Raw genomic sequence first — 16,484 nt, forward strand, 5'->3', positions numbered from 1 at the left:
GTTTCTCCCTCATGTATTCTCTTTCCTGGCGCCTCTGTGGTTCTGTAATCTACTGAGCCTGACCCAGTTCACCACATTACCCATTCTCGGTTACAAACGCTGTAGCTGCAAAACTACAAGCCTTCAAATCAAATCAGGAGCTACCAGAGGTATATCCACCTCTTTGCATCAGTCACACACACGTCTGTGCTGCTGTTTCACCCGTGAGTTTTCTGGCAATATTTGAGCTCCAAGTTCGTTTAACTTATCGTTTTTATTATTCTGTACTTTCATGCAAGCTATATATGCCTTCAAACCTACAAATACGCTGTAGTGTAATCACCTAAGTATATGCCCTTTTATTATTTTTGTGTGAAGATCTGATTTGATTAGGGAGAGCAAAAATAATGTTAGACAAAACTAACCTTTCCCACAACATGCTGCACACAAATAAACATACTGTAAATGGCAATAACTGGAATTGGTTTATTTATTAGAAATTGCGTTTAAGGGCAATCTTTTATGTTTTTTTGTTTTTTTTTAAATGAAAATAAATTTGTCCTTTAACTTCGACTGACCTTTCTCCTCTTAGGCTCTCATTGTTCATGGTCTGCTCAGTGGGCTCTGTGATTAAAATGGTACATTTAAGTTTCAGGCTGTATTGCACAGCCCTACTCCCTTTATGCTTTCTTATAAACTTCATAGTTTTGAAGTTGTAAAAGTTTTTTTATGGTTTGATGTTTATCTTGATCTTCTTGATCTTCTTGAGTTGATGGAAACAGTAATTGATTTCATTTTCCGCCGCAGATTTCATCTGGAAAGAAACCCAGCCGCTGTTCCTGCATCATCTCAAAACTATCTTATACATTTCTCTACCACACTTCTTGCTAAATATACAGATATAGATACATCTGGTATAAGCTATTGGCCGGTATAGTGATCAATGTATAGGTCAGGAAGTGTCGCTAAACCTTAGTATTGGTATTCCATGGGGTCTCCTCCCTTTTTGCATTTGTCCATCATGCCTCTAAAAGGAGACATCAATGTGCAAGAGCTGCAGAAACACTGGGCAGGAAACTTATTTCAGCTTCTTATTTTTGTGGTTTTTCCCCTTTTTATCTGACCGTGAAGATAAAATTAACAGGTTAGATGAGATTAAATGAAAGTTTAATGAGCCTGTGGTGAAACCGGGTCAGCAAATAGTAGATACAAATGGAAGGAATATACTGCATTGTAGAGTACACAGTTAATGAATATACTAAACTAGACACTGACTGTGACTGATGAAGGTGTTCCTGGATTGGTTGCCATGCATAAAGTCATAGTTACCATCCTTACATATGTTCTAAGTGAGATGTCAAATTTTATACTATAAACGCTCGGTCCACTATACAGCACACACACACACACATATAGGAACATTCATGTGCACACAAAGGTTACGTTTGCCATGAGTTATGGACGGTGTACGCCGAGTGACCTGGATTTCAGTAGCTAGCGTGAAAGCTGCAGCGAGAGCTCACGCGAGCACAGAACATGCTGCAGGGATGCTTTGCTCCTTGCAGACGCACTAAGCGACTACACACTTGGACTTCACTCAAGTGACACAAACTCTGTCAAATGCGTCTAACGAAAAGTCTCGGCACCACAGAAACAAAAGCCGATGCGGTGTGGTCTCCTGACCCTCGTTCGCCTTCGCAGTTTCATACTTTTAACCCTGGTTGAACACTTTCTTTGCGTATACACACATCTCCCTACAGTAGATAGGATGTCGTCCGTCCCAACTTCCCTGTCTCTCTGCAGTGTCCGTATCTCTGAGGAAAAGAAGGAAGCGACTGCCTTGGGGTGGGATGAGTGCCAAATCTTAAAGGATGATGATGAATGTGTTTTTCACTCTGGTGCAGACGAAGCCGGTGCTGTCAGGCAGAATCGATGTAAACAGAGTTAAATGTTGTTGCTAACCTTTATTTCTTAATCTAAACTTGGTGGCATTAGAAACACATGTCTGTGCTAAGTTTGGCTCTGTGGGTGTCAGTGGGTGACAGATGATAGATGACCGAGTTTTACATCATGGCTTTTTACCTTTGACGTGTATTTTACTGGTGTCATCCTGCATCTAAGCAACTCGATAACTTCGGGAATGATATTCAGCCGGGAATCCGGGAGTAATTACAAAAATTAAGTTTGTGTCTCCCTTTAAACACCTCAACATAGTGAGTTTTTTTGGTAAAGACACTCACCTGACACTGCTGGTTGCAGCTGCTCTCAATACACCCTGATGCGAAGGATCTGATTACACTAAAGACCTTTATTCCCCCAGTTCTAAACAGACACTCTGAGGTCTGACGGATCAGATCCAAGGTCAGTGAGCGGCGCTGCAGGTGCGTACAGTAGTGTGCGATAGTGTATCTTGCGCCGGTGAACAAAATATATAGGTCACTGTGCCTACAGCTCTGTCGCTCTCCGACTCTTCCATCCTTATCTCTCTCACCCGCTCTCCCCTCTCCGGCTGCGGCTAATACGTCAAGTCAGATGAAGCGGCTCGTCTCCCCCCTGGCTCTCTCCTCTTGAATCATGCAAAGCGGCTTCAGACACCGGAGAGCTTCACAGAAAGGCTGCACGCGGTTCATGTGTCTTCACATCTCGAGCAAAGCAGGTTAGGAGCACGCTGGCTTTGCTGCAAAAACGATGAAAGAGAAGAGGCGGACTTTGTACCAAAGGGCCACATTAAGTGTCTTCTTCTTATGTGTAGTAAAGTCACAAAGTATTTAGAGATGGACATTTATGGGATTTATTGTCAATTGTCCGTGCGACTGAAGACGAATCACATTTGACTACCGTGCTCTACTTCTACATTATCTCTGCCAATTTCAGTTTTTCTCCCACTAATTCAGTCTCTGTCTTCCGTTCCTCTCTCGAATAATGAATTATTGAATAAGAAGCATCCAGTTTTAGACTCTCTCAGCATCAGACTTGTGCACATCTGCATCTGCACGCGGTCCCATTTGAGTGCACTTGCGTATTTTGTGCTTTGAGAATCCGTGAACAGAATGTGTGTTAAAACCCACCAGAGGGCAACGGGAGACGAGGACATTTGCCGAGCTCCTCTTCCACTTCAGCTGCGTTTTATTTCAGTCACTGACATACTTTCCCACTTTGTGGCGTCTCCTCTCTCTGAATCGTTTGCGTAAGGGCTGTCCCCAGTAGCTTTCCCTCGAACATCTCTGCTTCGTTTGCTCTTTAACGTCTTTATGCCGTAACAGAAAACAGCTCTGGCTTTGAGAAGCGGGCATTTATTTGTTTTGAACGGCAGATTGAATCATTTAGGCATTAAGTGAGGCTGTGGTCCATGCACATCAATCATACAGAGAGAGAGAGATCTGAAAGAGGTACTGTAAAAAAATTTAAATCTGAAGTAATCTTCCAGAAACTTTATGTGAGAGACTTTATAAGAGTATGAGGAAAAAAAGGGGAGAAAGAACAAAAACAAGTCGTGTGAGGCTGAAATGTGGGAAATGCAGAGAGAGACTTAATTAATGAAGAGTGGGTGGGCGACAGGAGCCGATCAAGAGAAGAGAGATGCAAATGGAAGGGTGGGGGGATGAAAGAGGGACGACATACAAAGAGAAAGATAGATGAGAGACATAGAGAAGTGATGTTTGAGACATGAAGGCATGCAGGCGTGCAAGAGGGACTGATTTAACAGGGGGTTTGGAAAGTAAAAGAAAGCGTGGAGAGAGAAGCTTCATCCGACGCTAACAGGATCGGGTCTTTTATTGTGTTCTCGCGGACACGTGAATGCAGAGCAGTCCGGCTGTATCGCAGTCAATATGTCTAAGCCTCGACTAACAGGCATGTCACGTGTCTGGTGTATACATCTGACGCCAATAAAGCCGAAGATGTACATTTGTCGCCTTGGCATCAAAGGCTGAGAGTAGCAGGAAGCAGCGTTAATTAGACCAGATTCGGAATGAGCGTCATTCACATGCGGCTCTGGAGCTACGGGCTCCAATATTAGCTATTGAATATCAGCCACTTCAGCTGCAAAATAACCCACGTCTGTATATGTTCACCAGATAATGTCTGCTTGGTATGTTTGGTAAAGAGCAGGTGATTGGTTGGTAGAGATTACTTTTGCTTTAAACAGTGAAATTAGAGACCAGGAAATGAAGCAGTGAGCTGAAAGTTGGTGATAAATGTCTGTATTTTTCTGTTTTTCATAGTTAATCCATTGTCGACAGCACAATATTGACAGCTTTTAATTCATTTGATGCTGTAACCAGTGCCGACATGTGAAAACTAGTACAGACTCCTGACATTGAACCAGGCTGTAATACTTATCTGTCTACTGCTGCATTCAGTGTTGTGCAAATTCACACCAAACAACACCAATACAATCTCTGACAGACCTGCCCACCCATCTCCAGCCTGTGATATTTTTTCCGCTGCTTTTTTGAATAACCATTGACTGTATATACTAGGAAATAACTCAACTACTTGTGTGGATTAGTTGCTTCTGCAGTGCCGGAGGCTGCTTCTTCCTGAACGGGGTTGAACGTCGTTATTTCCCTCCAGAGTGAGCGAAACTCATGTCTACGCTCACAGTTGGAAAAAAAATATGCGTTCATTCATTCATTCATCTTCTGTAACCGCTTGTTCCTGTGAGGGATCTCGGGGTCTGCTGGAGCCTATCCCAGCTGTCATCGGGCGAGAGGTGGGGTACACCCTAGACAGGTCTCCAGTCTATCACAGGGCTAACACAGACAGACAACCATTCACACTCACACTCACACCTATGGCCAATTTAGAATCACCAATTAACCTAATGAGTATGTCTTTGGACGGTGGGAGGAAGCCGGAGTACCCGGAGAGAACCCACACAGACACAGGGAGAACATGGAAACTCCACACAGAAAGGCAGATTCTTTGCACCTCTTTCTGGTAAATAGTATATTCTGATTGGATCGTTTTATTAGTGCAAAGAGTAAAGTTTGAATCTCTGACAGGAAATATTTCAGTCGAGGTGAGGAAATAATGTAAACGTAACCGTTTGTGTAGCTGTGCTCGGATAACGATGCGTCAGCGCCTCGACTGACCGCCGTTTTTGTCGTGAAAAGTGATGACAGAGGGTCAAGTGGACAAGGTGAAGATGCTGAGCTTTTGGCTGCTCGTGTTACCCCGCGTGAGTTATGGCCTCTCTAATGGAGGATGAGGGGTAATTGGGTCATTTCATCACAGCTGAGTGAGTGGAGAAAGGTTAGTGACTCCACGGGGTTAGACGCTCATCAGCATCTATACTCTGACATTTAGGAGAACGCACAAACTGTAGCATATTGCGCGCAGCTTTCTTTCGTCAGACACAAACACGGTTGTAGAAGACAGCTGGCAGGGGATGATACCCCACTCAGGTTTTTGCCCTGAGAGGTTCTTCTGCACGCAGTAGCTCAGTGCACTGAGTGAAATAGATTTATTTAAGAACAGAACGTCTGATTGCCTGCAGCGCACCCGTCCGGCACTCTCAACAGACTTCCATCACATCTGTTACACCAACACACACACACAGACACACACACACAGGGTGGAGGCTGGCTGTGAGACAGAGCTGACATATTAACAATCCAGCGTTGTAAAGGCCGTGGGTTCTATTCTTGGACTAGTTGATTTCACTTGAATGAATGAACGACCTTTACGTCGAAACAGGGCGACAACTGCCTCCCCGTTCCGTGTGTTTGGCGTGGGCCCTTTTAAAATAAAGACACACACAGATTGTGGTGGTAGCATGCGTGCGACTGACCTGGATACACACCGAGCTGCTTTCACATGTCAGGTCCTTCGCCATCAGATCGGCTACGCGCTTCTGTCCTCGCGCTCGCTTCCTCTGCTCCGTTTCCTTCCCCTCCCACGGCCGGGCTCCACGCCCACCTCGTCCCCTGCTCTCCTGTTGCCATGGTTATGGAGGACGTGGTTGAGATTAGGGTCCATAAAGCTCTGTATTCTCGTCATGTGGGTTTTCGTCATGTTGCATCACAATTAGCCTTTTCACGCTAAAAATGGAAAGACCTTGTCACGCTGGGAGCTGTTTTACTTAATTATTTTTTAATCTGGGGTGGACTCACTGACTTTTCTCTAAACACAATGCCTGTATCATCCAGTACAGGGATCATTGCCAGCTGATATTCAAGTGTTATATCTTATTCCGAAAGTATTTGGATCACACAATGCCAACATGAGCATTGCATCAGTAAAGCACTTTGTTTCAGTGATTGCAGAGAATATTTAATTCTGAGCACGATTTAAAATGCACATTTATAGACTGTTGCCACTCAAATGTTGTTCCAATACATTTTGAACCTACCACTAGTGGCAGGTTAGCTTAGGTTAGCATGAATCATCCTGCTATACCTGCTCTTAAAAAGCCAACCAGTCTTTCAAATGCCTTTGCAAGAACAAACGAGACATAAAGAAAAACATCTAACTATTAGAATCTGCAAAATAAAACAACCAGTTATACTTCCAAAACAGTGGCGGCCTGCAGCCCTACTTCTGGTCAATGTAACACCCGGTAGCTGACGAAGTGTGTGCAAAGGTGACTCTGCATGATGTTTGAAAAATGTCACGGTGCAACATATGTGCAATTTTTAAAGCAAGTGGCTGCAGAACGTGCAAGGCAACGAGCGAGTAAAACCCCCAAGCAGTTACAGAAATAACAAAGCTACAGGCATCCACGAGCAGGTGGTGACAGGATTCGTAAAGACAAGAAGTGGTGATTACAGAAGAAGAGGAACAAGAACCGCTCACATGATTAACTGTGTCATAAAATAAGGAACAATATCCTAATAGTCAGTTAAGATGCAATGGGCCTTGTAATTCTCGGTCCACTTTTCTTCATTCATTCACAACTTCTTGTCCTGCGGAGGGTCGCGGGGGTTGCTGGAGCAGCTGTCATGTCTGTCAACAAAGAGACAGAAAGACAACCGTTCACATTCACATACGGCCAATTTAGGATCACCAATTAACCTAATGAGCATGTCTTTGGACGGTGGGAGGAAGCCGGAGAACCCGGAGAGAACCCATGCAGACACAGGGGTGAACATGCAAACTCCAAAGGCCCCAGTCGGCCCATGGATTCGAACCCAGTAATCATGTGTTGTGAATTTTGGAGCCATAATTGGGTTAGAGATGTGTCTGAAAGAGTTGTGACTCATTAACACTTGTTCAGCCTCTGTGGCTGCAAATGTTGCACACCAGGAGCACTGACTGTACTTTGCACTAAATTGTTATGCACTCAATTGCTGCCAGATGCAAATAGCACTCTTGTGTTTTCATTTTTTTTTTCTCTCAGTATTATTAAAAAGCCACAGCCATAAGTGTATTTAGCAGGAAACATGCATACATGCGTTTCATTACAGTACACAGCACCTCATGGAGCTCAGTGAACATCTTAAAGTGTTGATAAGTGACCGTCTGTGTCCGTCTCGTTGTGTGTCTCAGGTGCTGTACTTGCAGCAGGCCGAGGTTACCAGGGAGCGGGTGTACGCCATGCACCAGTCGAGTATCGACGGGGTGGAGGACATGTCAGCGCTGGCCGAGCTGCACGAGGCCGCCATCATGCACAACCTGTACCAGCGCTACCAGAAGGACAACATCTATGTAAGTGCTTTCAGACAGCCACGAGTGTGCGTGTGTGGGCGAGCGAGTGAGCGCGCACGTGTGTGGCCATTATGTAAAGTGTACATTATGTGGGCGTCTTGATGAGCCCCAATCCACCTCCGTTTCCTGTGATCTTTGAGGCTTTTAGAGGGAGGAGGCACAAATCATCTTATCAGACCTCCCCCGGAGGACGAGAGAGGGAGACATGAGAGAGTCTCATAAAGCAAACTAAACTGACTTGTGTTTATTTCTCGTGCAGCTGTATCAGGAAGACTTAGCTCACCTTTTAGCAGGACGTGTTCTCCTTCTGTATGCTTTGTTTAAACTTATAATGTTGGAGCTCAGTATTTGTGTAGATTTTACTTTGCTGCTGACCATTTGCAGGTACTTTGTCGGTGCTTTGAATAAATATTTGGACAGCTTCATGGGATGATAGTGGAGTTTTGTTCAATTTATGGTCACCATGTGCTATGAATCAGTGCGCACTGTTGACATGAAGACAGGAACATGCAAGATTATTTGACACTGTTAGCCTAGTCATGCTTTCACATGCAGTGTGCGGTAAATCTGATACAGTTGTTCTCAGATCACACACGGGATGCATTAGTTGATGTGTGCCATTGGTCAAATGCAGAGACACAGACATGAAATTAATATTGGGATTTATTATTCATTGCCAATGCCTTTTGATAATTTTCATGATGTACACCCATGAGCCACAACATTAAAAACACTCACAGGAGGAGTAAATAACATAGCATTCGTGTGGACGTTACTTAGACATGTACCACCCACCTAGACCAGACCAGGCATCCCCACCCCACAGCAATGACACTCCTTGATGGCAGCAGCCATCCCCAGCAGGATGCAGCTTGAAAAAAAATCATGAAGAACAGCACAAGGTGTTGACCTGGCCTCCAAATTCCCTAGATCCCTATCTGATCAAGTATCTTAGGGATGATCCACAGAGGCCCCCTCCCCTCAACCCATAGGACCCAAAGGCCCCCACTAACAACATCCTGTTGCCAGACACCACAGGGACACCCTCAGAAGTTCCCATGAGTCACAACTGTTTTGGAGGCACAAGGGAGACCTACACAATATTAGGAAGGTGGTCATAATGTTATGCCTGGTCGGTGTATGTTTACAAAGTGCCACTGTCTTTATAAACTGTGTACTTCTCTGAGGTTCATTTCTAATTGTAAAGTGCTGACACACCACTGTGAGTTATACTCAGGGGTGGGATGTCCTGCTCTGGTCACACAAAGGATCAGTCATTGGTATACTATTATGCAATACCTGGACTACTTGCTTTAATACATTTGTATCTTAATTGCACAGAGAAAGCAATGAATGTGAACTGGGTAAAAGGGCTTTTGTCCACTCTGAGTTCATTTCATTGAGCACTTTTAAATCCAAACTGAGAGCACCTGAGACCAAATCCACAATATGCACTTGTTTTTCTTTATAATCTGCTTGTAAATTTAATCTTTTTCTTTTTCTTTGTCTTTTAACTGTGTCGTGTTATAACTGCGTTTTGTATCTTGGCCAGGACTGCCTTGAAAGAGGCGTTGTTAATCTCAGTGGGATCTTCCCGGTTAAATAAAAGATAAATAAAAGTGACGATCTAAACGTCCGATATTTGGAAAAGCCTGGAAAACAGAAAGATTACCAAAACAACAGAGCAATGACAGCGTCTGCGGGCGTGACCTAATCTAGATGATGAAATATTGTCCATACATGGATTTCCCTTAAGCTGATCATAAGAATTTGTCATGTGTGGGTCAGCTTTCTGTGTCACTGTGGGGTTTGATGCTTTCATCTCGTCTGTGCATGTACAAAAATGCGCAGGCATGGAAATATTAGACAATGGAAGGGGGCACTGACCGGAAGTTTTGGTTTTGTTTGTACTGCAGAAGGTTAGAAAGCAAAGTGACTGATACACAACTCCCTCATCCATCATGTCACTGATTTGACTGTTTCCAATAACAGCCTAGTCACTCGTCAGCCTACGCTCATACCTCCCACCTGCTGTGCTCCTTTATCCTCCAATCCAGATTAATATTAACACAAGGCTGCTTCATATTTTACGTGTATGCATTTTATATGTCCCTGAATGCGTTTGTTAATATTCATTTGATGCAGATTGACGTGGAAACTATCTGACAGCAGGTAAACTGCAACAAAAGATTAGAAATGCTCAAAAGTGTCCTCTTTTCCTCGCCCCTTTTCAGACCAATATCGGCAGCATCCTGGCAGCCGTCAACCCGTACAAGCAGATCGCAGGTCTTTACGACCCAGACAGGGTGGATTTGTATTCCAAGCACCACATCGGGGAGCTCCCTCCGCACATCTTCGCCGTGGCCAACGAATGCTACCGCTGCATCTGGAAACGCCACGACAGCCAGTGTGTCCTCATCAGGTGGGTTTAGACCATTTTCATGATTCAGTGTGCTACTAAGGCCGGTCATTCACTTGCCTCGTTCAGGGGAAGCTTCATCCATCTAACGGTGTATCTACTAAGCCATCAGTTCATCCATTCATTTCTTAAATCCTGTGATGGGACTGCAGTCCATCCCAGTATGCACCGGGTGAGAGGATAGTTAAATTTTTAGGAAATCCTGCTATTTTTATCGTCCTACATATACAGAATTACACTTGCATTTGTATGTCTATGCATGAATTCTGAATGTCTAGCTTAAGGAGGAGTTTGGGGAAATGGGATGAGAAGACCAATACCATTATTATTTTGCAGAACTTAAAGCTGCAGCTGGTGGACAGCTAGCTTAGCATAAAGACTGGAAATGGGAAACAGCTAGGCTGGCTCTATCCAAATATAACAAGGGATTTCTTTGCCAGACAGTGGTTTCTTATAGACGGTCTAGGCTTCTGCATTAAGCGCAGATCCTGTGCAAACCCTACCACCGTAGCTGACGTGCACCTCCCCAGAAATGTAACTAGACTGACTGGAAGAGCTGTGATTGGTCTGCTTGGTAGCAGCATGTTTCCGCTTTAACCTTTCCTCGATGTGTTCCATCATTATTGATCCAAAACAATCAATTCGGAAATCGTGGAGATGGAGAAGCAGCTGGAAATACTAAAGTGGAAACATGCTACTACCAAGTGGACCAATCACAGCTCTTGTGGTCAGCTTCGCCGCCGAGGTGCACATCAGTTACGGCGCTAGGGTCTGTGCAGGGTCAGCGCTGTCGCCGTAGCTTCTGCGTCAATTTAACGCAGAAGTCTAAACCGGCGTCCATGTCCCGCAGTACTCTAAAAGAGCCTTTAGAGTCAGGCTGCAGAGACTCCAGGAAACCACTTCTCCCAACAAAGAATGATTTCTGTTTTCGTGCACGTAACAGGTTCATTTGTGATTTTTATTTTGTTAATTTTGAATGGAGCCAGGCTAATTGTTTCCTGCATGAGTCCAGTCTTTATTTTAAGCCCGGCTAATCAGCTAGAGGATAAACAGTATTCCTAAGCTTTGTGCACAAGTTTGTTTCATACTGTATATCTAAGTTGCCTCCTCTCCTGAAAATACAAAAATAAAACTGATATCTGATCTAATCACTGTATATTGATGTCAAATGAAAAATCAAGGTTCAAGAAAACAGACTGTTGCTGACACTTTTCAGTTCGAGCTAACAGAGTGGAATTATGATTCTGTCTCTCTCATAGTGAATATTAATGAACATTCCTCTGTCACTGCTTTAAGTTGGTTTGTCGCTAACTGCCCAGATCTGATTGCACTGTCCAACATCTCATCATGCTTTCAATTACACTCGGCCTCGTCCCACTTGTTATCCTGATTGAAACAGACCGGGAGCTAATGAAATTTCGCGGAAGTTATAAAACCTCTGTATCAATTAGAGAAATCTGAGATGTGGGGATGTCACGGAAGGTCACCGAGTGTGTAATTAAATTGTGTTTGTGTGTCCGTGTGTGTTTTTTCCCAGCGGTGAATCAGGGGCGGGGAAGACGGAGAGCACCAAACTGCTGCTGCAATTTCTGTCGGTGATGAGCCAGAAGTCAGCCGGGACTGCTCCATCGGAGAAAACCACACGTGTGGAGCAGGCCATCGTTCAGAGCAGGTGCACTGTTGTCGTTGTATTGTGTGTGTGTGTCCACGAAGGAAATGTCACAATCTTCAAAACAGATCGATGGGTGCACAGTTTTTCGTCAAGTCTGTCTTAAAACATACATAAATTGGTTCCTCTTGTCCAATATGGCTGTGAATCTTTTCCAGTAATTGATAGGAGACAAACTCCACTGTTTGTTAATTCGTTGTAAGCTTAAAGCTGAAGCCGAAGCTAAGTTGTCAAATTAAGTTGGTCTTCCTTATGTTTCCCCAGAATGTCTTCTTCTTGCTGTTTCTAACAAACAATGGGAATGTAATGTTATGCACTTATGCTAGCACTCTTATTATGCAAAGCCTCGTAGTGACTTTAGCACAAAAGAAGGACTTTCAATGGTTTAATGGTGTGTGTTACACATTAAATGGATCATTTAAATATATTTAAGGTGTGCATCATACAAGGCTTTTTTCTATTATCCTGGGATTTTACCAGATTAAAGGTTGAGACTTTCAGATTAAACTCTCAAGTGACAGTGAGAACGATGTTTTGGGGGAGAGCTAATTAAGCAGTGTTTGCACTGGGCTCTTACGGATGTGGATGTGGACTTCAGCTTTTCCTGTGTAAATACTGTAAATATATATATCAGTGGAGTGAATATCCAGCACAGACAAACTTCAGGTTTGTCGTTTTTTCCTTGCAGTCCCATCATGGAAGCCTTTGGTAACGCTAAGACTGTTTACAACAACAACTCCAGTCGCTTCGGGAAGTTCATCCAGCTTCACTTCTCCGAGGGCGGCAACATCCAAGGAGGCTGTGTCATTGACTGTATCCTTATTTTATGCACATTTATAAACTTTATAAATGTTCGCATCGTGTGCTTTTATTTAAAATGTGTTAAATTTGTAAAAAGCTGACTCGAGTTTCCTTGACTAACTATCGTTCAGATTTATTGGAAAAGGTAAGGACGTACGGGGCTTTTCATTTCCAGTTTATTAAGAGTTATCTGTCAGGTTTTGCTTCGTGAATAACGATAAAATATTTAAAAATGTTCTGTAGAACCGTGTTGTACGACAAAACCCTGGGGAGCGAAACTACCACATATTTTACGCTCTGCTGGCGGGAGCTACTAAAGACCATAAAAGTAAGGATCAGCTGTCTAAACAGCAGCAGTGTACTTTTACTTAGATTTGTTCCTACAACTGGAGATGCAAAATGTATGGAAAATGTCGTTTCAACAACAGATTATGTTTTCATTATATTTTTTTTTTATCAGGCCTCTACTTCCTGGAGGATCCCGCTGAATCTTTCCACTACCTCAGCCAATCAGGATGTCTGAAGGACAAGAGCCTGAATGACAAAGAACTGTTTAACAGTGTTATGGTTGGCGCGGTTTTATTACCTCCTCCTTTGTTTCTGACCACGTTCAATATCTGGGATGTCAGATAATTACGGTTTCTTTCACCATTTATCATCTGCACAGGAATATTGATCTTAAGACCAAACCGTTTGGCTTCAAAGATCTAGGAAAGCATAATATAAGGATCTAACTCTTTTCCTGTGATTGTCTTTGTGCAGGAGGCGCTGAAAGTTTTAGAGTTTACGGAGGAGGAGATCAGAGACATGTTCAAGCTGCTGTCGGGAGTCTTGCAGCTTGGCAACATTGAATTCATGACTGCGGGAGGAGCACAGATCACCACCAAGCAAGGTCAGGCTGCTGCTGCTGCTGCTGTTGCTGCTGCTTACGTGAAGGCTGAATGTAAAAGTGAGATGGATGTGCCGCGGGCATGGTAACACATCTTGGTTTGTGTTTTCAGTGATCACTAATGCCAGTGAGCTGTTGGGTCTGGATGCCTTCCAGCTGTCTGAAGTCCTGACTCAGCGCTCCATAATCCTCAGAGGAGAGGAAATCTGTTCCCCACTCACTATAGAGCAGGTCAGCATACATACACTTATACTGTATACACTGTACACTGCACATCTCCACCTCTTCCCTGCACACACACTGACCCAAACCCTTCATCGGTTTCCCTTGTCATCGTTGCAGGCTGTTGATTCCCGGGACTCTGTTGCCATGGCGTTATATTCCCAATGTTTCTCCTGGATCATCCTCAAGATTAATCAGAAGATCAAGGGGAAGGAAAACTTCAAATCCATTGGCATCCTTGATATCTTTGGCTTTGAGAATTTTAAGGTCAGAGCTCCGACCTTTTCTCTGCTTTGCATACTTTACTTCTTTTGATTTTATGGTGTATTGATAAGTAAAATGGGTAAGTATCTTTCAAGTTTAACAAGGCAGGCTCACATTTTCTCTCGTTAACCAGCCCAGAGCCAACAAAACTGTAAATAACCTGACTGCTGACCTGTCCATTCACTGAAACTACAGGATCCTGACAAGAAAAATTTATAGAGCCGACCATAAAGTGACCTGTAAAGCGGAATAGAAGCATTTTTCCTCCGCCTCCCTCAATTCATAGCTAAACCCAGAGCTAATTGATCCAGTTGAGCCTGAATTTGCGACACGGGTCCGTCGTGCGTACTGACGTGTGTCTCGCCGCCTGCAGGTCAATCGGTTCGAGCAGTTCAACATCAACTACGCCAATGAGAAGCTTCAGGAGTATTTTAATAAGCATATCTTCTCTCTGGAGCAGCTGGAGTATAACAGGTGAAGACCACTGAACAATGTTCAATGTCTCTTGAAGGATTTCAGATTTTGCATTAATTCTAATACTTTGGATTTACTTTGCACAGGGAAGGTGTCCAGTGGGATGCAATTGACTGGATGGACAATGCAGAGTGTCTCGACCTCATAGAGAAGGTACAAATAGTCTCTAGTGTTGTTGTAGAGTGTTTTGTAATGAAGAGATAAAGCAGAGAAAAAACTCTTCCTGTTGTAGCCAACACAGTAACATTCACACAAAATAGGTAGCAGAGAGCTACTTATGTATGTGTTTCCTGTAAAATCAGGAAGCAGGGAGGCCAAACCCCTCCCCCCAAATAGGGCAGTCTGCTGTGATTGGCCAGCTCTAATGGTATACGCCTCCTAGTGCAGGATGAGTCAACAACATTCTCAAATCACGTTTCAGGAAATTACAAACTCAGAAATACAATAAAGAATACCTACAGGCAGTTTTTTTAGTCATTAGTCATTTTAGTCAGATGCAGGTGTATAAGTTACAGACAGTACAAGATCGTATAAAAACATCAACAATCAGTTCAATTTAACATAATGTTTAACCACAGTTGCATCTTCTCTCAGTTATAACTGGGTTTACGTGGCTAACAGCCACAGCTTAGTGGCTCAGAGTGGGGTTGAATGTCTGATCTAATAATGTCGGACTGACACCTCAGAACGTGTAACGCTAATACCATAAAACTGAAGCAATAACATAATGTTCCTTCGGTCTCTTGCAGAAACTGGGCTTGTTGGCGCTAGTAAACGAAGAGAGCCGATTCCCCAAAGGAACCGACTTCACTTTGCTGGAGAAGTTGCACAGCAGACACTCGGTGAGTTCTTTACACGCTTTTGCTCGTGCAGCTAATGCATAATTCACGAAATGCTAAACTGCTGTGCTGTTAAACATCGCATCACATTTTATTCCTCTTGTTTTCCGCAGACGAACCCTTATTATGTCAAGCCCAGACTTGCCGATCATCAGTTTGGTATCAAGCATTATGCCGGAGAGGTTAGTTTATTTTGTAGACCTGAGTCACTTCATGTCAACATACTGTATACGTCATAGTGTGAAGTCTGGGAAATGTATGATGTTTCTGATTTCTTAAACAGGTGCTTTATGACGGTAGAGGAATCCTGGAGAAGAATAGAGACACGTTTAGAGACGACATCCTCAACATGCTCAAGGACAGCAGGTAGTTTATTTAGATACACAGGAATGATTTTTAATAAAGATACAATTTTAGTCACTCAAAGAAGGTCATCATACGCAGACGTGCAAATAAATGTTTCTCCTAACAAAACTGAGCGGGCGTCGATGTTTAATCCGCCTTGTTTCTGCTGCTTCACAGATTAGACTTCATCTATGACTTGTTTGAGAAGGTCGGCAGCAGGAACAACGAGGAGAAGATGGGAACGGCCAGACGCAAACCTACAGTGAGCTCCCAGTTCAGGGTGAGTGAGGAACAATGGTGAAGCCGTTAAAGGGGAACTACTGTTTTTTACAACCTTGACTTTATTTCTGGCATAAAATATGGTCGTTTACTCACCCATATAACTTTTGTGTAATTTGTATTCCTTTGGGAGATAATTAGATTAGCGTATATCCATGTAGTGGGAGTGAATGGGGCACCGAAACGCAGCCTCTAAATAACGCATTATCTGCCGCGAAACTCGTTCATTTCACCAATATTTTGTTATGATATGCTAGTGCTATTCCCTGTTGAGTCCGGAGTTACCTGGTATCATCATACCGGGTCTGTAGATTGACCTACAGCTGCGTTTCGGTGCCCCAGTCACTCCCACTGCATGGATATATGCTGATCTAATTATCTCCCGAAGGACTACAAATTACACAAAAGTTACATGGGTGAGTAAATGACCGTATTTTATGCCAGAAATAAGGTCCAGGTTGTAAAAAACAGTAGTTCCACTTTAAAGGTCGTTTCTTGAGCCAACGAGAGAGTGGGTAGCCTATTTATGAAAAAAAAAAAACACTTTTTCTTTGTCTCCACAGGACTCTCTTCATGCTCTCATGGCCACTCTCAGCGTGTCCAATCCTTTCTTCATTCGCTGCATTAAACCCAACATGGAGAAGGTCGGTTTGT

At 43.5% G+C, this 16,484-nt stretch overlaps 1 protein-coding gene across 1 annotated transcript in view; it reads left to right on the forward strand.

The window, feature by feature from the left end:
• Positions 1-16,484, forward strand: part of myo10l1 (myosin X, like 1) — a gene marked incomplete at both ends in the record, with an annotated part of 30,785 nt that overhangs the window by 4,683 nt on the left and 9,618 nt on the right. Inside the window, 17 exons of the mRNA XM_084568507.1 lie at positions 7,471-7,629; positions 9,864-10,051; positions 11,586-11,720; positions 12,406-12,530; positions 12,650-12,663; positions 12,762-12,846; positions 12,979-13,085; positions 13,281-13,410; positions 13,520-13,638; positions 13,750-13,896; positions 14,267-14,367; positions 14,454-14,520; positions 15,117-15,209; positions 15,320-15,388; positions 15,490-15,572; positions 15,729-15,831; positions 16,394-16,474. Of these exons, the coding sequence (XP_084424633.1) occupies positions 7,471-7,629; positions 9,864-10,051; positions 11,586-11,720; positions 12,406-12,530; positions 12,650-12,663; positions 12,762-12,846; positions 12,979-13,085; positions 13,281-13,410; positions 13,520-13,638; positions 13,750-13,896; positions 14,267-14,367; positions 14,454-14,520; positions 15,117-15,209; positions 15,320-15,388; positions 15,490-15,572; positions 15,729-15,831; positions 16,394-16,474 (1,806 nt within the window). The remainder of the gene's footprint in view (positions 1-7,470; positions 7,630-9,863; positions 10,052-11,585; positions 11,721-12,405; positions 12,531-12,649; positions 12,664-12,761; positions 12,847-12,978; positions 13,086-13,280; positions 13,411-13,519; positions 13,639-13,749; positions 13,897-14,266; positions 14,368-14,453; positions 14,521-15,116; positions 15,210-15,319; positions 15,389-15,489; positions 15,573-15,728; positions 15,832-16,393; positions 16,475-16,484) is intronic.

Source organism: Chelon labrosus (assembly GCF_963514085.1).
Source record: "Chelon labrosus genome assembly, chromosome: 20".
NCBI lineage: Eukaryota > Metazoa > Chordata > Actinopteri > Mugiliformes > Mugilidae > Chelon > Chelon labrosus.